General features: G+C 54.6%; 1 protein-coding gene across 3 annotated transcripts; it reads right to left on the bottom strand.

Annotated features, from left to right (window-relative positions):
- Nucleotides 1-75: 75 nt before the first annotated feature.
- On the bottom strand, nt 76-23,487 carry ASIC1 (acid sensing ion channel subunit 1). Of its 3 annotated transcripts, none has more exons than XM_032492788.1 (12): nt 23,186-23,487; nt 21,962-22,339; nt 21,203-21,398; nt 5,894-6,044; nt 5,140-5,267; nt 4,694-4,847; nt 4,259-4,315; nt 3,638-3,791; nt 3,115-3,206; nt 2,529-2,608; nt 2,331-2,435; nt 76-2,175 (listed from the first exon to the last, which is right to left on the bottom strand). In XM_032492788.1, the coding sequence occupies exons 2-12, from the start codon at nt 22,321-22,323 to the stop codon at nt 2,071-2,073; spliced, it is 1,584 nt and encodes a 527-aa protein (XP_032348679.1). In that variant the 5' UTR covers nt 22,324-22,339; nt 23,186-23,487; the 3' UTR covers nt 76-2,070. The 3 variants fall into 3 exon arrangements, with proteins under 3 accessions (XP_032348679.1, XP_032348680.1, XP_006177765.1); XM_032492789.1 differs by having other exon boundaries at nt 4,694-4,844; XM_006177703.2 differs by lacking the exons at nt 21,203-21,398; nt 21,962-22,339; nt 23,186-23,487 and adding an exon at nt 8,619-10,773 and having other exon boundaries at nt 4,694-4,844.
- Between the last annotated feature and the right edge of the window lie 899 nt (nt 23,488-24,386).

Raw genomic sequence — 24,386 nt, 5'->3', positions numbered from 1 at the left:
GCTCTAGGCACTTTTAGTGGGAAGAGCTAAATACTATTCAAATAAGAGAAGAATGACACTGAAGAGGAGTTGGTTGAAACCCAGTTTATTAGACCAGAGGCATGCGTCACCCACAGCCCTGCCTGCTGTTTCCCATCCAGTGCACACCGTTTGGCCTTGCTCCTGCTTCCCTCCAGAGAGGTCTGATCTCTAAGGAACTCCCAGGAACCAAGAGTTCCCAAAGATCCTATAGCCTAACTCTACCTCCAGGCCAATGCACAGGTGGCCTGCCACAGGTCTTGTTCTGGGGTTAGCTGGACAAGAAGGCCAGAGAAGGGGCAGGGCTCTGGTGTGGGAGGAGTGCCTGGTGGACAGGGCATGGCAGGTCCTCTACCTTACCGGTTTCTCATTAAGGTAGGAAGGGAGGGACAGACAGTGGAGCTTTCAACTTCCCCTCTAGGCATGTCTCTTTCCTCCCACTACCAAACCGTACCTTACCAGAAAATATAAGTAGTGGGCTTGGGTATTAGGTGAGCAAACGGGCCTGGGCACCCCAAAAGGGGGAAAGGCCACTGACTGAAAACCTCAGCCTCTGCCTGTCAGCACCCCACTACTTCAGCTGAAGGAGTCACCAACCCACAGCTCCCTTTGTCTCTGCCATCCTTGACTTAGTGTGCAGAGCGGATCTCCATCCCATGGGTGGGGGTTCTTTCTGTACAACCCCCTTTCCTGGGGAGGCCACAGTCAGCCAGGCAAAGGACATTGGGGTGGGTGGAGCAGGGGAGGGAATGTTAAGGCTGCAGGGAGGGTACAGGGTACCTAGGGTGTGGGGAAAGGGTGAGGCCAGAAAGAGGCAGAGCTTGTAATTCACAGCTTCCTTTATGTCGCCACCGAGACAGTGCGAAGGTTACAATGCGCGTGTCGTCTCCTTGTGCTTCTTAGAGGGATGTATGTACACAGTACAGACACCAGGGGAGAGTCCAACTCTTTATACAGGCGAAGGCATTCAGAGACCGGGAGGAGGTGGAAACACAGAAACGGGAGCTTGGGGTGGGAAGATGGTTCTTAGAGACAAGAGGAGGTGGGATAGAGACAGAGTCAGGGGAAAGTATATACAGAGATATAGCAATATAGAGTCTGTATCATATAGAAATAGAAAATGCAGATGAGGTTGTTGAGAGGAGCAAATGAAGTTTCAGAAGGGGACTTGGGAGAGTTCCATAAGAAAATTTATGGATGTGGCCCTCTGCAGGGACCCCTGGGAGAGGGACCAGTGAGGTTAGGCACTAGTGCCCCTCTCCCTGAGCTGGAAGCCAACCAGCTGGATCTTTTATGGAATGGTAGAGGAGGGCCGCCTCTTGAGATGTATTTGCAGCAGCTCTGGGGTGGGGGTGATCTTGTAGGTATCAAGATGTGGCCTACAGCACCAGGGCCATATCTTGTCCCCATCTCCACTTCTTCAGGGGATCCCCCACCCCCACCTCCCTAGAGACTTCACACTGTGTGAGGTGGTGAGGGGGAGGGGGGAAGTGACATGGACTAGGGTTCCTGCCTGGAGACTTGGGGTTGGGGGAGTCACTGGGCTGACAGGGTCTCTTAAGGCTGGGCAAGCCCCTCCCACTAGCCCTCCCCTTCAAGGTACATTCTCTGGTTTGGGGCCAAAATTCCAGACCCCGAGGATCCCCCTCCAACCCCTACTGGGAGGGGGCTTTGGTGACTGGTGGCAGCAGAATGTAGGTGGACACTCAGATGACAGCCAGACAGACAGACAGAATTTAGGCTGGGAGCTGTGGGAGGCAGCATGGAGCAGAGAGGGGCAGCCTGAGGTCACTTGCCCCATTCTCTCTTCTTAGTTTCTGTTTTAGATTAGTTTTGTTTAAAAAAAAAAAAATGGGAATAGAGGCAGGGAGAGGACTCTATGGTCAAGACTCCTTCCTCACCACAGACAAGAGGAAAGGACTGCCTGGGAGTAGGGGGCTGCCTTGGAAGCAAGGAGTAAGTCCCCAGGATAGATGTGAGAGGGCAGCTGGGGGCCCCCATTGCTCTCCTAGCCCTCCTCATCTAGGCCTTTGGTACAGTGGCCTGCGGGATTCAGCAGGTAAAGTCCTCAAAAGTGCCTCGGGCCGGATGGTGAGGTAGGATGTTGGCAGCATACGTCATCCCGGCAGGATGGCCCCGGAGGCTCTCACACGGGTTCTGGGGGAACGGCACAGGACAGGGACTGGTTATCGGAAGGGCCACAGGTGGTGCTGGGGCATGGGGGAGGCAAAGGAGAAAAGGTGGCAAGGGGGATGGTCCTAGGGTGGTCGGGGAAGGGATAGGGCCGGAGGGCGCCCCTCTTGCTCCCTCACGTGTCTTTTGACGTCATCCAGGCTGAGGGCCACGCCCTTGTCCGTGCTGGTCCTTTTGGCCTCCTTCTGGCACTTCCCTCGTCTGCACAGCTTGTGTTTAATGACCTGGGAGGGAGGTGGGGGAGCGGGGGTGGGTGGGCAGGCTGGAACCCCGCCCCTTCCTGGGTCCCCGCCCAGGCGCCCCCCGCCCCCCGTTACCTCGTAAGCATAGTCAAAGAGCTCCAGCACCGTGAGGATGCTGGCCCCGATGAACAGCCCCATCTGGCCCCCAATGTCACCTATGGGGTGAGCACAAGGAGGTCAGTGGGGTCAAGACAGTGGGAGCGACAGAGCTCACTGGGACAGGGACAGGCAAGTCGTATTTACAAAAGGACTGACAACCTTCATTACAGAAGGAGCACAGAAGTGATTCTGTGTGTTGGATTTTTTTTCTTCTTCATGCTTTTCTCCATTTTTCTACTTTTCTAAAATGAACTGGTATTATTCAGAAAAAGTAACTGTTTGCAAAATACCCCAACACTCTTATTCTCTGGGAAATTTTTCAAGGGCATATGAAATAGTCTCCCATTTGTCCCCAGTTGTGCCTGTCTCTTTCACTTTGCCCTAAGAGAAGGCTCAGTACTCTCCCCCACCACATACCAAGACAACAGAGTTTGGGGGAAGGCCCCTGGGGCTGGCAGGGGAGGAGACCTTGGAGGACAGAGGTAAGCAGCCTGACTTGGGTGGCAGGGTGTCACACCATGTCCACAGCATGGGGAGGGAACAGGTGCCATCAGCAGCTCACCCAGGAGCCCTGCAATCTCATAGGCTTTCTTCTGCTCAATGGTCTCATAGTTGAGGACTTCAAAGAAAATGTCCAGTACCAGGATGTTCTCCCTGCAAAGGGGTTGGGAGAGGAGACCTCAGTTCAAGTCACATCTCTGTCCCTTACTAGCTGGGTGACCTTAGCAAGTTATCTTCTCTGAATCTCAGTCCCCATATCCATAAGACGAGATGCTGATGGGATACCTGCCTTTTAAAGTTGTTGTGAGGATTAAATGTGATGGTATAACTGAAAAGACACTCTGCACACCAGCAATTGTGAGGTGATCCCAGTTACAGCAGTGAGGATGGAGACAGAGGAGGAAAGAGAAAGAGGCACTTCCCCTGTTTGTTCTGGTTTGGTCTTCCCTCCATGCCCACCCCAGATTCTGGTTGCCTTCTCCATATTATCTCAATTTGCTTCTGTCTGCTGGTCTCCATCAGAGCCCGCCCATACTCAAGGATCCAGTCCCAACCCAAGGATCCAACACAGTCAGAGCCCTTACCCTATGTACTGCTCAGATTTGTTGAACTTCTTGGCCAGGTACTTGGCTGACGCTTTGCTGGGGATCTTGACCATGGACAGCTCCTTGCCATAACGGGTCAAGTTGCAGGGCATTTCACACACACAGTACTCCTGGTCCTTCTCCACCAGGAAGTCTGTGCCAGCCAGGTGAGAGGTGCTAATTGAGTGGCGCCCCTCTGCCAGCACCTTCCCAACACACACATCCTGGCCCTGCCAAAAGGAACCCTGGGCCCTCTTCTCTTTTTTTGACTTTTCCTTCATCTCAGCCCTTTGCCTGCCTGTGCTGATCCGCACCCAGCCTCCCCACAGATATTTCTTAATCCTATATCTCATTCTCTCAGGGCCCTCTGGGGTCAACCAGCTGGGGTGCTGATGAGAGCAGGTGAGAGCCACCCCTCCCAGATGACCCCTGTTCATTTTTCATAGGGGCCAATAAAAGGTGCTATTTCCAGCATCACTAAAGTCAGATATAGGAGAGTTCAGGTGAAGCCTGATCCAGGAGTTATTTGAAGCTTCTAGGAGCTTGCTTTGAAACCCCTATGCATATGGCTGGCAGCACCTCCTTCCCTCCCCCTGGACTTCCCGGGACAGGGAAGCTCACCTAGAGCAGGATCTGCACACTCCTTGTACTGCTCTGGAGTGCAGTATGGGGCATCCCCTATAGAGGAGAAAAGACAGTGGTGCAGGATGGAGATTAAAGAGGTCTTGTGACAGTGGTAGTACGAAAGGCCTAGAAGCTGGAGGCTGGGAGAGGATGGAAGGATAGGAATAGTTAGTCCCCAGTCTGTCCTGGAGGTGACCCACCCCCTAGGCCATCCATCCTGGACCCTTCTCACCCATCCCTATGGGTCCAGGCAGGAACTGAGGTCAGAGAGGCAAGAGCCATATGGGTACAGACTGAGGCTAGAACTGGAGTGGGGAGAAGCCAGCTGGTCTTGCTTGTACAGTGGCATAAGGTTGATACACATGGGGAGCTGGTCAGGGGCAGTGCAGGCTGAGGGGCCCCAGGACCCTGTTTGGAACTTTGGAGCCTGACCTGGCATGTGCACCATGCGACAGTTACAGTTCTCCACCAGGTAACGTGTCTCACAGTCAATGCGGCAGGCGGTAATGCTGTAGGAGTCGAAGAAATCCAAGTCCATGGTAACAGCTTTGCAGGTGCCCCAGGGCGGGGGCAGGTAGATGAGCTGCTGGGAGAGCCGGGGAGCTGGGGGGTGTGGGGACTTCTCCCCAAGTCACCTTGATGGACTTCTCTGACAAGACGCAGAACTCAGGAGTTCTGCCCCCTCTCCCTCTGCAGCCTCTGAGGGTCTCAGAGTTTACAGAGCATTCCCGTCCATTAGAACATTCATGCTTTTGACTAGTCAGATGGCTACCCAGGCCCTCGCTCACCTGGCCGTCCCAATACTGATGGCCCTTCACGCCATCTTGACACCCCCAACCCCGACCCTGGGTGGGACCAGCCTCCTGTGGCCCTCTCACCCGCTGCTCTTGGCAGGCCACAAAGGTCTGGAACCCTGGGGCTACGCCAAAGCCCAGCTGGTCAATGAAGGGAGGTTCATCCTGACTGTGGATCTGCACTTTGATGCCTGCTTCGAATGACGTCTCATCTATGGAAATAAGAGGGGTCTGTGTTGGGAGGGCTTCGTACTCCCTAACTTCCTTCAGAGCCGAGGGCATCCTACCTCTCCTGAGAGAACCAAACCATACGCTCGGGCTGGGGGAAGGTAGTTAGTCCAGGGGCCCTACCCATCCCCAGCCTCCTTCTGGATTCACCAGCCCCATGCTGCCCTGATGACCCCTGCAGCCTACACACTTTTTTCTTACCTGGTTTCAGCTATGCATCTTGCGGTTTCAAATTCTTTCTATCTCAGACGTTCTCTATTTCTCCCCCTCCTTTCCTCCCTTCTCCCCCACCTCTCTCTGCCCCAAGGCCCCTGAGACCAGACAGACGGCAGGCAGCCCAAGAAGAGAGGGAGTTATTTATAGAGTGAGTGGCGGCCACGGATGGAAAGGGATGGCTGGTTACCTTGGAGAGTAACTGAGCCGGGAAGGGGGAGCTGGAGAAATGTGAGTGTGACAGGCAGGTAGAGTCGGAGATGGAGATGGCGAGCTGCTGGGAGGAAGCGGGGAAGAGCCCAGATCCTGCCCTGGGCCCACAGTAGAGCCCAGGAGTCCCCTGGCAGAGGCTGAGCCCCGGAGCCATGGGGAGGGGCCCCTGAGAGAGGTGACATACCGGTCTCCCCCCATACGGGCAGGTATTCATCCTGCTGGATGTCCAGCATGATTTCCAGCCCATTGCCTGTCCCACCCTTCATCGTCTTCAGCCGTGGACGCCCATCTCGGCCAGAGTTGAACGTGTAGCATTTTCCATACCGTGTGAAGACCTGGTAGGGGCAGAGTGGAGAGCCTGAGAGTCCTGCCAGCACCCCCTGCCCAGCAAGGACTGACTCTGGACCCCTCCAGCTGGTGGAGTCTCAACCCTTCAGGAATGACCCCTCCTGAGCAGCCCATTCTCCATTTGTCCTCCTTCCTGCCCATTCCCATCCCTTTGCCCTGCTCTGTGCCCTGGAAAGCTGATCCCTGTGGGGTGCACTGCCTGTGCTCCTTTGCCACCTCGATGGGCTTTGGGTTGGGTTTGACCAATGGGAGGGATCAGTAAAGGATCAGAGGAAAGAAGGAGGGAGAGATCAGGGTATTTATCTGTGAGTGTTCTGGTGGTGACTTAGACCCTCCATGACTACAAATCCTGCTGAGAGGGCTCCCTGCAGAGCCCTGTTGCCTCCTTGTGCTCCTTGAGCCTGAATGTGACAATTTCCCACTATTTCTAGGTGCCTCAGCCCCCCTCGTTGGTTTCCTTAACTCTGCCTACAGCTCTATAAACAGCCCCTTTGTTAAAGTCTTTTCAGTTAAACTATCCAAGTGGTAATCTTTTCCCTGCTGGGACCCTAACATCCATGCCTCCTTCATCTGGATCCTATCACTGACATACCCTTGGTCCCTCCTTGGACCCCTCTTCACGGGCCCAGGGCCTTCTGAGACAGACCTTCTCTTCTCCTGGGATTTCACCCCAGGCACCTGAAAGCCTGCTCTCCCTGAGCCCAGGCTAAGCTTTTTAGTTCACTCTGGCCACTAGACCCTTTTGCCCATCATTATTCCATTATCACCAGAACCTGAAAGTAGACCCAGTTGCCATGAACATCCAGGACCTGGCATGTTTGGCAATGCTTGTGCGAGGGCTGCAGAAGAGATCTAAGCCCTGGGGGCAGTCCCCGCACCTCATGCCGCAGAGCAGCCGTTATTGCAGCTCTGATTACACAGCTACAGAGAGAAGAGTGAACCAATTCTTTACGGCCTTTTCCCTGCAGCCTCCCAGAATGCCTCCAAGTTCCCACAAATGGGTGAGTGTGCTTTTACTACTGCTAGATGGTGACAAAGTCCACAAAGCAAGTCATAAGGTAAGTACAGACACAGCGCACAGAAAGAGAGACAGAGTGTCAGGCTAGACTGGAGCAGATGGTGGGAGGGGGGGTTGTGGATGTTACTAGGCAATAGAGTCCTTGCCCTCTTCCCCCTTCCTGTAACAGCCTCCTCCCCCCACCTCTGGAAGAGAAAACAAGAGCTCTCCGCAATTTTGTGGGTGAGGTCCAGACACGAGGTAGAGAGAAAACTCCTAATCCCCCAGCCCCACTACCAGGTTTTGTGGCATTTAGCCACAGACTCCAGACTGGACACACACCCATGCTTACCCTCTACCTGGGGATGCGAGGGACTCCCAGTGGCTGAAGCGGGCTGGGAGCTGCAGCCCTGCGCTGCTCACAGGGCTGTGCCACTGACTGGTGTACTGCTGCTGCCACCTGGTGGTTCTGCAGGAGAAGTGTCTACTCTACCCTTAGGTCCTGAGGAAGCAGGGTTGACCCCTTCCTTGTCCCATGTTCCTCTGTCGCCCAGCCTGAGGCCCAGTAGCCAAAACCTCCAGGTCCCTGTCTGTCTGCAGTCATCCCACTATGCACTAATATTATGTCACCCACCTCCCCCTGCTCTAGAGAGGAGGTGAGGGACTGAGAGACGGGTGTGTGGGGAGGGAAGACCTGGCATCTGGCACCTGGAGGGGACAGGAGAGGAGTCAGGCCAGACAGAACTGATAGCAGAACTGGGGAGAGGACAGCGTGCCCCTTGGTCCTCCTACAGGGAAGGCCCGAGACCCTCCTAATGAGGGCTTCCCTGGGAAGAGGGTCCCTGGCCACACAGACTGGGGGGAAGTGGGGAGGATTTAGAGGAGGCCTGTTATCCTCCCTCAGACACACACACACACACACACACACACACACACACACACACACACACACACAGTAGGAGGAGCACAGGAAGACCACAAGAGGATACAGTGAAGTCCTTGCTGTAGGAGCTGCTGACAGGGGTGTGGAGAGCAGAGGAGAGGGATATCCCCACCCCTCTGCCTCCCTTCCACACCCTCCTGCACCTCCAGAGACCAGGCGGCACCTGTCCCAGTTTAAGTCCAGGGGTGATAGTCCAAATCATTAAGACCAGGCATAAAAACCTACCATCAGATCAAAGGCTGACCTCAGAGACAGAGTAAGGTCCTGACCCTGAGGATCACAGGGCAGTCTGGGAAAGGGCTGGAGATGCTGGAGGATATTTAGGCAGACACCAGGGGCCTCAGGGCAGCAACTAATTACCAACTATGTGTTTCAAGTTCTAACAGGGAGAACAGTACTGGCCCAGTTGTGGAAATAGCAGGCCAGCTCCAGACTCTGGGGCTCCCAGGTGAACCCTGACCAGGCCTCTCTGCGGCATGTCACAGAGGGTGGGTGGTCCAGGTGCGATCTGGGAGGGGCAGAACAGCCACCAGCCCCAGTCCCCACCCCAGGAGGTGACAGTCAGGGAGAGCCATGGCAGACACTGTTGGGGGGCCATGCTGGGCAGGGGCCCCCACTCACCACTGAGAAGTTGTGAGGGCCACAGGGCCCCCCGCAGTAGGAGCAATAGAGCAGCATGTCCTCCAGCCGGTGGCAGGAGCGATTGTAGAAGCGGTGCAGGTTGAAGGGCTCCCCAGAGAAGGCCTCGGGCCCCGGCGGGGCAAGGGGCACCCCGGGGTCATCACTTTCATCCAGCCCCAGCATGGGGGCCAGGTAGAGCAAGTCAGGGTAGCTGAGCTGGGACAGCCGCACAGCATTGGTGTTGCAGAGGGTGACCGCCGGGAAGGCCAGCTCCGTGGTGGCCACTTCGTCTAGCAGAGTCACATGTGGGTAGCTGAGGTAATAGGCAACTCGATCCCCTACCTGACACAGGAAGGCGCCCAGTGCCAGGACAAAGGCCACTGCCCACAGGGCCTGCCGCGGCCCTGGACCCCCCTCCACAAAGACGTGGCTGGCGCCATGGAGGGTGCAGCTATTGGCGAAGGCCACTAAGTCCGTCGGTGAATCCCCCTTTCCAAACTCCTTCCTCTCTGTCTCCTTTTCCTTCTCTTCTTCCTCTTCTGACTCTGAGTTGTCCCGCTGTTGCCGCTGGTGGGGACTCCAAACATCTCCCAAGGGCCCCGGGACCTCCTCTCCAGAGGAGAATGACACAGAACAGAATATCTGGATGGGCATCTTCTCCAGGGCCTTCCTGGCACTGGGGGGTTGGCAGGAGAAGGGGAAGGAGATGTGATCCTAGGCAGGGTCCGGCAGGGCCAGCCACCCAGTCCTCTTGCCAGGTCTCTGCTGCCCAGCTGGCCGTCCTCCCTCACCAGGCCCTTGGTGGCTGTGTGGCTGAGCTGGGGGCGGGGCATGGAGAGGAGAGGAGGACCAGCCTGCCCTGCCTGGGAGGGCGGTATCTGAGCTGATGAATAATGGATGGCGGTGGGAAAGGGAGGCTGATGGAGAGGAGGGGGGCCAGAGCCCCTTTCTGGTCACCAGCTCCAGCAGGACAGGGAGAATCAAGGATGGAGTGGAAACCCTGGAAAAGCCCAGAGGCTCCTGGTACCCACCTCTCTGGGTGAGATGGGACCTAGCAGAAGCCTTTGCTCTCACTACAATGACGACTTCAACCAGCAACTGTTTCTGCCCCTCCCCCAAGACACACACACTCAGGCTCCCTCTCATCCCATCTGCCCCTCAAGTCCCTGAGCCTCCTCTCCCTCGTTCTCACCTGGTCCAGTCATTCCTCTGAGTTACCTGAGCCCCTACACTCTCTTGGCACCTCTAATTGAAACCTAAATTCTTCTCCAATCCCCCTAACTCATAATCTCCACAATTATTTCATTGACCACCCAATTCTCTCAATACACCCTTACACCCCAGATCCCCTCTGATTACTTCTTTGAACCTCAGTCCTCTTCCAAGCACTGTGCTGACCCCAACTTACTTTCAGTTACTTCTTGAACCCCTAATTGCCCTGAACCCCTAATCATTCCCTTGACCTTAAATTTCCCTCCAGCCGTCCCTGTCACCATTTATCCTCTCTCCACCCCCTGACCCCTGGCTCTTCCAGTCAGCACCCTCCCCCATGCTGAGCTGCACTTCAGTCACTTTCCCATCCTCCACTCACTCTCTTCTGTGGCTTGCGGGGCAGCCCAGGTTCCATTAGAAGAGGTCTCTCACTGACCACAGACTCATTTATGGCTACTTCCCGGCACTGGGGGAGGGACCCTGTCTCTTACAGATGAAAATCTTCCTGGCAGATCACCACTCCCCTTCCCAGCTTACCACCCTCAACAGTCCAGGAGAGCAGTTCGAGGAATTCTCTTTCGGTGGGTGGAAGAAACTGAGATCAGAACAGAGACAGGCTCCTGGGTCAGGCAGAGTGTGGGGCACCAACCTGGAGTACCCCCAAACCCTCAGCCTCACAGATGCCCCCAGCCCCTCAGTCTCTGAGGCTCCCTTTGCTCCAATTCATCAGTCCCTGTCCCCAGGCCCCCGGCCGCTTCATGTGCTCTGATTACCCAGGGCCACTGGTTGAGGAACTTGAGCCACCAGTCAAGTCTCCAGGGCCTAGAAGGTGACCTGAGGGGAGGAGAAGAAGGGAGGGAGGGAGGTGGAGTGTGTTAACCCTCCCTCTGCAGGGCTGGAGGAGCAGTGGGGCTTGGACAGTCTCCTCGGGCCTTTCCAGTCCTTAACCATCCCACAGCCCCGAGTTCCTTCCCCCTCCTTTTCTTCCCTCCCTCCCTGCTTCCCCACATCTCCCCTCCTCCATCTGCATGCAGAGACCCTGGAATGTGTTGGGGATGCCAGGCAGGGTGCCAGGTTCTAGCGGAACTGACTGATGTGGGACCTTTGGCCTCAGCTTTGCTGCCAGGGACACAGAGGCCCCAGAAGAAGAGCAGCCTTAGAGATATGGCCCCTCTCCATCCCTATGCCCTTGCCCTCAGACTGGCCTACTCCTCTTTTGCCTTAACAACTGCCTCCCAACTGGTCTCCCTAACTCCCCGCCTCCTTGCAGTTTCTCCTCCACCTTTAGTCCATGCTATGTAATTCTTACCTTTCTTCTGCTTAAAGACCTCTCTCACTCCCCAGTGCCTCTTGGTAAAATACAGTGCTCTCCACCCTGGACCTACAAGGTCTTGGCAACTTACCCTCCAGTCTCACCTCCCCACTCCTCCTCCTCTACCGCACCCAGTCCAGCACCCAGCATCCAGCCACTGTGTCCTCCTATTCCAGATACACTAGGCTCATCCACAGTTCCATACCTTCCCTGGACTCCATCTGGAGATTTTCTACTCATTTTTCAAGACCCTACTCACATGTTACCTCCTCCAAGAAGCCTTTCCTGACTCGACAGGGCATAGTTAGTGCCCCACCCAGGGAGCACCCAGGGTCCAGTTCTGCTCAAGTCCCTTCGGGCATGAGTGGTGATCTGTAGCTCCTTAAGGACAGGAACTGTGAGAATGAAAGCGCTGGACTCAGGGACCACGTGGAGAAATAGGAGCCGAAAAAGACCAGGAACACCCAGGGCAGCCAGAGGTTTAAGTCCCTGCAGAGAGGAGAGACCTTCCACCTTCAGCTGTTGTCCTTGGGCTTCTCCTGTGTGGATCCGTGGGTTCCTTTTCTGTTTCCTGTCCCGTGTGCATTTCCTTCCTGCCTATCAGACCTCAGCTGTTGGAGGGCTTGGCATATCCCCAGGATGCGTTTCAGAGGTGAGTTCCAGACTTGGGTTGAGGGGTGGGGCCCGAAGGCTTGGGCTAGGGAAGCTGCAGCTGCCCATGCGTTCCACACCCACTAGAGGGCGTTGCTCCCCTCCTCCAGCCTTCCTGGAAGGGGAAGTAGACTGGACTTCCAGAGCGAAGAAATTAAGGCAGGGAAGCTCCTAGTGTGCGGTCTCACCAGACTGAAGGGCACACACACCTAGGACAGCTTGAGGACAGCAAATCTGGTATGGCTGGACACTTCTTCCCCAACACCGACATAAAGACCCACACTGCACACCTACACATCACTATGTGGAGACACACAGCCCTCTTGTGGGCAGTGAACACACACACACACACACACACACACACACACACACACACACACACACACACACACACGAACTGCTCTTCCTCCCTCCTCCATTCTCTTAACATTCTCTCCTACTTCATCTGGTTCCAGTAGACAAGTCCACATTTTTCACAGTAATGGGGAGGTGAGGAAAGTATTAAGCAGCCCACGCAGACCCCTGAGCATACACAGAGGGTCCCAGGAGAAGTGCCCAGGCAGACGCACTTGCAGAACAAGCTCAGTTCTGAACCCTCTGTCCAAGGATGAGACCCTTCCCCACGTCCCTTCCTACCCAGTACCTCTCTTAAGCTGTGTGTGGCCACTCAGTGGTTTCTGACTTTCTCCACATCTTTCTGAACTCCCACCACCCCTTACATTCATGCTTTTCAGCTGATGTCTCATGGGATCCGTACACAACCTGGTGAAATAAGCAGGTTTGAGTAACTTCACTCCATGTGACAAATGAGGAAACTGAGGCACGATGACATGGAGAGCAAGTAGTGAGACTAGAAGTAGGGCATCCCTCTCTAAACCCCTTCCTTCCTCTCCATCCTGTCACTTACCCGCCACTTATTTACTGAGTGTCTCCATGCTGAGGACACGGGAGAACAGATAAAGGACTGGGCTCCTGCCCTGGTGGAGCTTACTATCTGGGGGGAGATGGCCATTGGCTTTTAAAAATCAAAAAAATAAATATTTAATTACAAACTCTGATAAATGCTATGAAAAAAAATATAGTTCCCTGGGGGTGAATGACAGGGAGTCTGACCCAGCCTGGGGAATCCAGGAAGGCTTCTCTGAGGAAGTGATGTTTGCAATGCAATCTAAAGAATAAGGAGGAGAAAGTAAGTAAAGGTCTGTGGTGCACATGGGGGGGGGCGGTATTCCAGAGAACAGAGTCGTGCAAAGGCCCTGAGGGGACAGCTGGGAGGAGAAAGAGGATGTGGCTGGAGAGAAGGCAGGACCAGACCCCTTAGGGCCTTGAAGGCCAGGTAAAGATTCTGGTCCCATTTCCCATGGAAGGATTTCAAGCAATGAGAGCAGTGTTTTGAAGAGACCACCCTGGAAGACCCTGAGGGGTTCCAAAAGATCTGCTGGGAAGCAATTGCCACAGTCCAGGGGACATATGGAGTGGTGGGGCGGCCTGGAACGGGGGATAGAGCAGAGATGTTTAGGAAGCAACACTGGCACACCTGTTAAGGGAAGTGAGGGAGGCAGAGTGTCAGGGATGATTTCTACTGTGCATGAGTGAGCGAATGGCTCACTAGCTCAGGAGCACAAGCACAGGATGGGTTTGGGAGCTAAGATGATGAATTTGGCTTTGCACGTGCAGGTTTCCTGAAGCCGTGGGGACATCCAAGTGGAGATGCCAAGTGAGAAACTGGCCACTGGGGCTGATGCTAAGAGGAGAGAGTTTGGGCCGAGACATACATTTGGAAGTTGTTGGTGTGTAGCTGGCAATTAAAGTCACGAGTGAAGATGAGACTGCCCAAGAACAGAGTATAAAGTTTTTTTAAAAAGATAGATAGAAAAAAGGCCTTATTTGGCAGTGTCTACTAAAGCCAAACAGAATCCTAACCTGTGACTTAACCTCTGCTCCTAGTTATATACCCAAGAGAAATAAGTGCGTATGTCAGCCGAAAGACACCAACAGGAATGTTCATAGTAGTTTTATTTACAACAGCCCAAAACTAGTAACCATCCAAATGTCCAGCAAGAGCAGAATGGATTTTTTTTTTAAAAAGTGTGCTATATTTATATAGTGAGATACTACACAGCACTGAAAAAGAACTAATTACTGCTACATATGAGACTGAATCTCACAGATATAATCATGAGCAAAAGACGACAGACACGGGGGAGGGTATAGCTCAGTGGTAAAGTGCATGCTCAGCATGCACAAGGTTCTGGGTTCAATCCCCAGTGCCTCTACTAAAAATAAACAAATAAATAAAATAGAATAAATAAATAAACCTAATGACCCCACCCCAAAAAAAAGGACAGACACAAAAATGTATATACTGTGTGGAGGATACATATAGTCCAGGAAGTTCGAGAACTGATAATAATTGTCTATACTGACAGAAGTCAGAATGGCAGTTAACTCTTGTATGGTAGCATTGACTTGGAAAGGGCCTGAAGGAACTTTCTGGGGCACTGGAAATGTTTTACACTTTTATACTAATGTAAATACCTACTGATGTAATATGTAAAATTTCACATTGTAATATACACCAATGTAAAAATATACTAATGAAAAATTCATCACACTAGGCCATTAAATCACAGCTTCATGATTTAAAAAAAGAGGAATGCTTGGAGTTGAGACTTGAGAAGCGCCAATATTTAATGGCCAAGAGGAATAGGATGAACTGGCAAAGAGACAGAAGGAGGAAAATCAAGACAGTATGGTTGTCAGAAAAGAGAATCAGGCCAAAAAGAGGCGGTGGTCAACCATTCTGAATGTTTTTTGAGAGCTCAGGGACAAGAAAATGTTTGCAGGTTTTGGAAACATGGAGGTCATTAGTGGCCTTAGCGACAACCATTTTGGTGAAGTGCTGGGGCCAGGGGAGGAAGGTGGCCTGGAGAGGATTAGAGAGTGAGGCAGAGATGAGAAAATGGAGACTCTGGAACACATACATCACTTTTAAGAATTCTGTCTGAGAAAAGAAGCGGAGAGATCGTATGGGAGCTGGAAGGGACTATGGAGGTGAGAGATGTTTGTTTTGGGGATTTTATCTTAACCTAAAGCCTGATACATAGTAAGTGATCAATACACGTGAGCTGTCATTATAGCCATGCATTTTAAGATGGGAGAATCTTAAGCATGTTTCAGTATCCACGGAAAGGTTCCGCTGGACAGGGAGAGACTGACTATAAAGGAGGGAGATCAGATGGAAAGAAGAGGTTGAGATTTCAGCCTAGGTAAGATGGATGTTTCCCTCAGGGGGTGGGGACCCAGAGGAGAGGGCAGATTTTGTGGATGCTTCTATCTTCTCTGTGAAGCAGGAGGCAAGGTCATCTGCTGAGGGTGAGAGAGGGGCAAGCAGGGGTGTCGGTTTGAGAAAAGTGGAGAAATTTACAGTAATCACTGGGGAGAGCAAGTTGACCAGGAAAACACAATGGGGTTGCCAGGCAGCACTGGAGGCCCATTTAAGGATGCTGATTTTGAACACAATGTGATTCCAAGCTGGCCTGTCGTGTGACTTCCTCTGATAGAGCCTGGTGGAGGAAGCAAGTGGTAGGTACATCGAAGGTTGGGACTTGGCCAAACGGTGCACTGAAGTGCCAGAGGAGTCAAAAGACTTGGTGTCCTCAACCCGAGGCTGGGTGTCTTCTCTTTTGCACCTCTTCTTTCCCTTCCTGCCTCACCACACTGCTTCTTTACAGAGCATGGGCAGCTGGACAGCAGGCACCCTTCTCTGCCACACACACTCCCGTTCCTATGGTCACACACAAAGAACCTCAGCTCAGAAGATCTGAAGTCAAGGTTCCACTCTGGCATTTACTAGCTGTGTGACCTCAGGCAAGTCACATAACACCTCTGAGCCTCAGTTTCCTCATTTTTCAAATGAAGATATTAACATCTTCCTGCCCCCGAAATTATGAGGATCATAGGAGCTAAAGGGAATTTATAAATAGCAAGGCATGACTGAAAGAGATTAATTTTGCTGGTATGTGCTCCACCTGTGACCAGGGGTTTGCCTGCACACAAGCTCTCTCCCACAGCCACAGGAAGCAAGCTGCGTGTGCCCCCACGCACACCCGCCCATGTCCCCCTCACACCCTAGTCCACGTCCACGTTGTCCTACTCTCAGACACGCGCACCGAGGTGCACACGTGTGCTGACACACCTGGGGCACACATGCAGTGCGTGGTGAGGAAGCCTCAGTTGGCTGCTGTCCATGGTCAAGGCCACTGCAGCAGTCTCTCCCCTAGGGATGCTCCCAGCCTGGGGAGGCGACCCACTAATAAAAGACACACAACACTTGCTACACAGCCCAACCTCCCAGGCCTCCCGGAAGCCACATCGAGAGGGTGCAGATGAGAGGAGTGAGAAAGGGTTTTCTTTACAAAAACTCATAGGAGCTCGGAAACCTAGACGTGGAGGGTCCTCATCTCTGGCACGTGACTCCCTGCTCCAAAGCCCTGCAGCTCCCTTTAGTACCACCTCCACACCCACTGGGTACTGCAGGTGATTCTAAGCTCCCTGAGGGCAGGGACAGGGTCTGATGCCCAGCACGGGGCCTGGCACTTCCCAGGGTCTCTGTCAGGAATGAATCCAATGGAGTTTGACTCTCCCAACCCCTGCCCCTTATGCCTAATAATGTATCCCTCACCATCCCCCAAGAATTGAAATTGCCTTCCACAAAATGGAAGCATGTTCGCAAGCAACCTCTACCCGCCGCAGAAACGTTCGGACCTCCCCACAGGCCTCCCCCTCTGCTTCCTGGACACACACCGGGTGAAGCAGCCCCCCCACCTCCGAGTTCTCCGCAGACTGGGGCAGGAGAAAGCCCAAGCTTGGAAGCCCTGCTCCTCTCCAGCCCTCCACTTCCGGCTCTGTCCCCAGAGGCACTTACTGACATCAATTCCCTATTACTTTAGCCAACAGCCTGAGATCAATTAACTTATAGAAGCCTCTTAGCTGACAGCAATCTGGGAGAGGGGCGGAGTCAGAAATGGCAAAGGATGGAGGGAAGGAGAGGAAAGAGGTGAGAGAGGAAACTGAGTTACCCAAGGGATGTTTGTGAGTGTGTGTGTTCTTGCGTGAGAGAGAGGGAGAGAGACCCAACTGAAGGGTGCCCTGGATTCTTGCAGCTGGCTCTACTCTAGTCTCCCTCCCAGTTTCAGGCATATCTGAGGGAGGGAGGGAGGGAGAGATGGGAAGGATAAGGCTAGAGGAGGTATCCAAGAACACCTAGGGCGGGCTGCCCCTCTTCCAAAAGCCTCTTGCTCCAGCCTCTCCTGCCCCTCTGCAATCCGTGCATGCTCCCCTGTCCGCACCCCCCACCACAAAGACCGCTGGGCCTCTGGGTAGGGTAGCCCAATGGCCCTCCTTCCTCTCTCGGTGCATAGCAGTCAGGGCAAGGCTTCTCCCTCTGCAGCCCCCCCACCCCCTCCCTAGCTGGAGGGAACAGACTTGGGTAGTAAGGTCAGGTCAGGCCCCTGCCAGGGACTCCTGGTCTGAGCTGCTGTGGGGTGGTGTGGGGGGTGAGGGGTGTCAGTGAAGGGGCAGAGCCAGCTCAGGGATAAGGAAGCTCCCATCACTAGGGCTGGCTCTCCCTGGGACCTGCCATCCCTGGCTCTGCTTGTTTTAAGACCTCTCCCTCCACCCTCTGGGTCCCAGGATCACTCATCTTTTATATCAGCATCTCACCACCCCCAGGTGCTCCAGAAGATTCTTGTCCCCCTCCAGAAACTTGGGGGATTTCTGTGCCCACCCCTCTCATTTAACCTCTCCTTTGGGAGATCCCTGCCCCCACTCCAGGGTCCCCTCAAGGATTCTTGTCCCCCTAACCTTTGTCCCCAAATTCCATCCCGTCCTGAGAGAATATTGTCCGACTGCACACCCACCCCTGGGGTTTCCATTCTCTGCACTCCCGATTCCTTCTCTTGCAGGGTCCAGAAATGAATTCCCACTTCTCTCTGCCCCAGGCAAAGGCTCTGGGTCTCAGCTGGAGGAGGAGATGGCATAGGGCAGACTGGGCCACCATCTGCCAGCCCCCTCCCCTTGATGCTGTTCAGCATTCTAGCCACATCGGCGCTCCCACTGCCAGGGACAGATAAGGTGCAGCTGGAGGCTGGCACCAGCTGCAACTGTGCTCACTCCCCCGGCCCCCATCCAGCCACCAGCAGACAGCTGCGGCCCCCTGGCCCTCTCCATGGAACTCCTGCCCTGCCTTGGCCTGACTGGCCTTAAGATGGGGTGGGAGAGTGGAGTCTCAGACCCTGTTGCCCTGGCAACCAAGCACCCCACCAGGAAAGGAAAGAGAAGGCCAGGGAACAGGAGACCTGTAAGTGGATCTTTGGTAGCTCTTTTGGTGGCTCGGGAGACAGTGACTGAGTCCTACCCAACCAGGCTGCCGTGGGATACTCTCCCCATCACCCTCTGCCTCTTTAGTCCCAAAGGGTTTCTGAACCAATTTCTCCCAGATTTAGCCCATGTTCCCCCCACTCTCCCAAGCTGACTCAGCCACAGCTGGGGAATGGACCTGGTCAAACAGTCTGTGACCACCAGTCCATGCCTTGAGGTTGGCTGGATTCAGAAGCACATCTGGGAGGAATGCTTGTCCTTGCAGACCCCCTACCAGGGGAACTGAGGACTCTAAGGGACCAGAGGATGCCCTTTCTATGCCCCCTGCACTGTCCTCCAGGAGCAGGGCTCCTGTTGTTGGATGAGGGTTGCCCTTGGAACCTACAGAAGAGCTCACATGTGCTCGTGCACACTAGCTGGCCTTGGGTCCTCAGTTGAGAAACTCTGCTCTCAAGGCAGCAGAAGATGCCAAGATGGTCTCCCCTAGGCTCTGACCAAATAGACAGATCTGTAAGTGCCTCATCTGTCCAGGGGCTAGACACATGCCTCTTGGCCTAGCAGAGACCAGCAAGGGTGGAGAGGCAGATGTTAACTACAGGACCAAAGAGAGGAGGGAGAAGGTGGAGCACCAGACAAGGAGTGTCTGTGCCTGTTAGGACCAGGGAGCTGGGGGAGAGTGCCAGCGCCTTTCTTCTCCACCAGGGAGATGTCCGACATGGACTCAGAAGCAGACTCCCATCTGTGTAGGAACATCCCCATGGGCAAAGTGGAAAGGGTTGGCAGGGAGGTCCACCTAAGAGGGCAGAAGAAAGGAGGTATGAGAGGCTTGGGTCCAGCTAGATTCATGGTTAGGTCTTAGAAACAGCAAAAACTTGGTCCTCCCTGACAACCCAGAACCAAGAAGTTTCAGTGTTGGGACTGCAGGCTCCTAGCCATGTATTCCTCCCTCATCAAGAGGAAGAACTCAAGTTGCTCCAGAACTTAGTGAACCAATCATATCTCCATCTGACTGCTTAGGGTTGTCCCCTGAGGCAACACGGACCAATCACATTTCAGCATCTTCATTTCCATGAGCCAAACATGTCTAGCATCATCACTTCAAATCTTTCTGGACATGAGGACAAATGGAACCTCAATTGTACAGTTTCTTTTTTTTTCTTCAAATTTACACTTTCTATGAATTAATTGTACCCCTACTTTGTGCCTTAGCACCTTCCCAGGTTGAGCCAAGTAATTTCCTTCCTCATCCAAACACTGCAAGCCATTCAACCTAAAGAGTTTTCTCTGTCTTTCTTGATGGTCCCTCCTGCTTGTGTGCTGGGTATACTGGAGAGGAGAGGGGCTCTGGCTTTCACGTCCACCTTCACCTACTGTTCTACTACCCTTGGGAATGTAGTTGGTGAGCCTGGGAGCCCTTTGGACTTGGGCTCTGGGGAATCCAGGCCTCTCCTGTTTTGAGGAAGGAAAAGTGGAAAGAAAATGGTTCCTGCATCACACTAAGCTCTCTATGAGCTTGGCTAAGCAAAAACTGTGGTCATGGAACCTTTGTCCAGCGGGATTGACAAAGGCCCATGAAACTGGTCTCAGAGCAGGGCTTAAAGAGATTGGGAAGTCTTATGTAACCTCAGCAGGGAAAAACCAAGCATGACCATGGCTCCAACCTTTCTACAGAAACAAATGCAGTTCATGCTCCCATAATGCTAAGGAGGAAGCAAGCAAGTGTGGGAGAACACTGGGCAGGGAGAAAATGGGAGGATCAAAGAGTGGAGAATCCGGGGCAGGCATGGAGAGCAAGGGAGTCCTAGGGGAGACCACGTTTTCAAGAGCAATGGCTAAGAATTGAAAGTGGACGTGATGACTCCAGGGTTAGCAATATTAATGGAAAGAGCACACTACACTGGGATTTAACAAGACATGAGTTCTAATCGTGAGACTGTCACTAACTGGCTATGTGAGCTCGGGCAGCTCATCCACCTCTCTGTCTCAGCTTGTGCACATGTGAAATAGAGCTAATATGACTATTTACCCTGGGGGATTGAAGGAGAGCCTAGAAAGCATTCTGAAGATTTCCAAGCATCATCCTCACATTTGGTATTATTTTTCATACATGGCTCCAGGTCCTCTGGTCCCTTTCTAGACTCTGTCTGATTCTAACCGCCCAGGAATCTGTATAACTTGCCCAAGATCACCTGTCACAAGAGATGCCAGTCAGGTCCCCTAACCCTCCCTGGGGTGCTAGCTTTGAGGCAGCCCCTAGGTATGTGAGGGTGGGGGGTGAGTATCTGTGGGCATCTCCATTTTAAGAAGCAAAGAGAGTCTCCAGTTCAGCCATGACTGTGTTCCCCAAATCATCTCTCCTTCCCCAGACCCTGACTCTGTGGGCTAGAACAGGGGGAACCCAACCAGACAGTATGCATGTGTATGTGTGTGTGTGTAATGGTTGGGGGTCGGGTGTGGCACAGAGAGAAATGACTGTCCAGCTATTTAAAAGAAAGCTTCCCTTACTTCCCATATTTCACAGTGCTTCTCAAACTTTAATCCAGATCACCTGGGGATCTTGTTAAAATGCAGATTCTGATTCATTAGGTCTGGGAAGTGGGATGGCAAAGTCCTGTATTTCTTTCAAGCTCTCAGGAGATGGTCCTCGGACATCATTTTGAGTAACAGGGCTGCAGCTTATCCGCTACCCACCCCCCAGCTCTAACACCTGTGGCCCAGAATGTAAGCTTGATGGGGCCTGGGCCCTGCCAGGCTCTGTGTGTGTGCGCGTGTGTATGCGTGCGTGCAGTGCACATGCACTTGTGTGTGCTTGTATGCAAACCTGTGCACTGTGGGCTCTCTTTCCTGCTATCACGGACACAAGGCTGAGGCTGAGCAAATGTGTCCCTGAGCTGAACAAAGTCTACTCCTGCCAGAAGCAAGCCCCAAGGACACACAACTTCCTCCCCAGAAACCCGCTGGCTCCTAGTCTCCTCCTCTTCTGGGGGCCGGCTGACTCACACCCCACACAGCCAGGGGACTCACTCACCACCTTGAAGTCCTCTGCGCTGCAGACCTCCCCCCTGAAGTGGCAGGAGAGCAGCATGTCTCGAATATCGTGCCCTGCACGGTCGTAGAACTCGCGCATATTGAAGGGCTTGGGCTTGAAGCTGCGGAAGTTGGCCTTGTCCTGCAGTATCTCCAGCTGCTTTTCATCTGCCATCTGTGTGTCCGGTATCTCATACCTGGAGCCCCGGGGTCCAGTAGGAACTTCAGTTCCTGCCTCCATTTGGCCTCCAATGTCCCACACCCAACCTCAGGGGGGAGGGCAGCATCCAGCTCTGGGCAGAGGCATGGAAGGAGAGCTGGGCATGTCTAGAAGACCTGCCCCGTGCGGTCTGAGAAGACAGAGGATGTGCAGTGGCTGCCCCGGGCTGGGCATCTGAACACATGGGTGAGGGTGGGGTGGGCAGAGAGATCAGGGCAGGAACTATGGCTTTTATACTATAGTTTATACCCTTTAAAGATGGTTCACCCCCATCCTCCAAGTGAGGAGAAAATGGAGACATAGTGGCAGGAGGGTGGGAAAAGTTCACTCCAGAGAGGGTAAGAGAGGGAGATGATGTCTCGCAGCTCAGAGCTGTTCTGAACTGTGCTGGCATCAGAGATTGGATGCCCTTAATTGAGTGCTCTGCAGTACCCCAATTCCTCGGCTGTCAGTGGCAGGTTTAGGGGGGCTGTATGGTGGGTTAGAGAGGAGACACCCTAACGGGATGGCTGGGAGCCGGGATGGGTGGGAGCCACCCACCTGTTGTTGAGCAGGGCAAGCAGCTCCCCAGCGTGGTACAGGTCGTTCTTGGAGACTTGGCTAAAGCGGAACTCGTTGAGATTGCACAGCGTGACAGCAGGGAAGGTGAGCTGGGAGGCAGCTACCTCGTCGAGCTTGGTGACGTGGTGGTAGTGGAAGTAGTACTGCACACGCTCGGTGCACACACACAGCAGCACAGCCAGTGAGCCCAGGAAGCACAGGGCCCAGAGCGCCCGCTTCAGAGACAGCCGCTCGTAGGAGAAGATGTGGGCCAGGCCGTGCAGCGTGGAGCTGCTGGCGAAGGCCTGGATGCTCACCGGCTGGACGCCACCCACCTCCTCCTCCTCAGCCTTCAGTTCCATCCTGGCTGAGGGGATCCTGGGGGAAGAGGGGTGGGGGAGTCTGTCAATGTCCTGGGATGAGAGTACACATGGCATCCCTCCAAATGTGTCCATCCGGAATCCCCATCTCCAGAGGTCACTGCCTCTGGGGAAGAAGACGTCTCTGGTGTGCAAGCCCAGAGGTGGCTGGCTGGGGGACACACTCCCAGAAGAGGGTTCCTCCAAGTGCAGGGACTAGGGGTCAGCTCAGGCCAAAAGAATGCTGGCCCAGGGAAGCTTCCCAGGCTAGGGGAGACCCCAGATATAGTCATCCGAGGACGAGAGGGAAGTCCCAGTGTTCCCACAGGCAAGGCACAGGAGTTCCCTCCAGATGTGGGGTCACTCTGGGACAGGAATGTCCACCCCATCCTGGAGACGAAAACTCCCCCAGATGGGCTGAACCCTGAGTCAGGAGTTCCTGGTCAGAGGTGTCCCCAGGACTGGACTTTGGCCCCTGTGAGCTAAACGTGGGCCAGAACACCCCCCTCCCAGGGAACTGGGGAGGGGCCCAGCCTTAGTCCTCACCTGCGGGCGTCTCCAGTTCTCAAAAGGCGCAGGCTGTGTGTGTGCATGTTTGGGGTGGGGGGTGGAGGGCAGCCCGAGGTGGATGCACAGAGGTGGGGGGGCGCGGTTCCCTATGACAGCGCGCAGTCCCCGCCCCGGACGCAACCTCCCCCCCTCCAAGTCTAGCTTCTCGACGCAGCCAGATCCCCTGCTCGGCCCCCGCCCCCCTCCCAAGCCAGCGAGCCGCCCCAGCAGCTGGGAAAAGCGAGAGGGGAGTAAAGTCCCGGCTTCGGGGCGCTGGGGAGTCCCGCAGCCAAAGGCTGGGGGATCGGAGACCCACCTGAGGGGGGCTTCGGGAACCCAGCAACCGGCGGCGGGTCCTGGGGCGCGGGGCAGGACGCGGGCTCAGCGCCGAGCCGCGGAGGGGCTCATGGCCCGGAGCGGGAGCCGGCGGCCGCCGCGGCACGCCGCGCAGAGCCCTGCAGGGAGCGGCCCGCCCGGCCCGGCTCGGCTCGGCTCCGTCCGCCCGCTGCGCGCGCTCGCTCGCTCGCCTCGGCTCGGTCCGCCCGGGCTCGGCGCGGTGCGCGGTGCTCTCAGCCCCGGGATCTGCAGGGATCCATCGTCCGGCCGGGAGGCGGCGGGAGGGGAGGCGGAGGGGGGAGGGGAGAGGGTGCGCGTGCGCGCCTACGAGTGTCTGCGAGGGTGTCTCTGGGCCGGTGTGCGCGCGGGGCCCCCGGACCGGGGAGCGGGACCGAGGGCTCCCCCCGCTGCCTCGTCCCCTCCTCCCGGCCACTCTCAGCGGCGCTGCCTCCCTACCGTCCTGGAGCCGTCTCCCTGCCTGTGAGGCCCTATGGCTTGTGTGTGTGTGTGTGTGTGTTGTGTGTGACTCTGTGTGGTGTGTGTGTGTGTGCGCGCGCGCGCTGAAGGGAAGGTGTCTGCCCCCAGCGTCCCCCTCCCCGCGCTGTCTCCTTCGGATCGATGCTCCTGCCTCTTGCTGCTGCTTCCTCTGGTGACACAAACGCGCGTGTGCGCGCTTGCGAGCGTGCACATACACACAGAAGCAAGCTCCGAGTCACACTTGACTGATTCAAGCACTTGCCCGTGTGGAGACACAGACACATATACAGACCAGAGTCACACCACGACACTCACAGCCACACGTACCCCCCACAGACACTCACACACCCTAGAGGCCTGGTCCACGGGGCAGGAACTCAAGAGCTTACAAGTATTCACCTGTTCTTGTCCCTGCTCCCCACCTACATGTGACACGTACACACATGCACCTATGTAAACAAACACACAGCCTTGGCCATCCAAACCCCATCCTTGTAGCCTTGGCCTTGCCTTTGGGGTGGCATGTTTGCAGACCTTCAACGCCAAACCTCTAAAGAAGGAACAGGGAGAAGGAAGGAGAAGTAGCCAGAGGTCAAAAGAATTTGGACAGAAGTCAAGAAATAGGGAAAGGGAAGAGAATGGGGCGGGGGGGAGGTGGACAGGATGAGGAAAGGATGGAAGGGGGAGCTGTACTCAGGGATGAA

This window comes from Camelus ferus, chromosome 12 (genome assembly GCF_009834535.1).
Source record: "Camelus ferus isolate YT-003-E chromosome 12, BCGSAC_Cfer_1.0, whole genome shotgun sequence".
Classification (NCBI taxonomy): Eukaryota; Metazoa; Chordata; class Mammalia; order Artiodactyla; family Camelidae; genus Camelus; species Camelus ferus.
The sequence above is the reverse complement of the archived record's forward strand: the minus strand, read 5'-3'. Positions and strand labels throughout refer to the sequence as shown.

What these genes read in the sequence shown, in the direction of transcription:
- ASIC1 (XM_006177703.2), bottom strand. Translation starts at nt 9,272, where the DNA reads ATGCCCATCCAGATATTCTGTTCTGTGTCATTCTCCTCTGGAGAGGAG. An exon ending in GTGTGCAGATCCTGCTCTAG is followed by an intron (nt 3,792 to 4,258) that starts GTGAGCTTCCCT and finishes TGGCTGGCACAG; the next exon opens with ACTTCCTGGTGGAGAAGGAC. An exon ending in TGGATGACGTCAAAAGACAC is followed by an intron (nt 2,176 to 2,330) that starts GTGAGGGAGCAA and finishes CCGTTCCCCCAG; the next exon opens with AACCCGTGTGAGAGCCTCCG.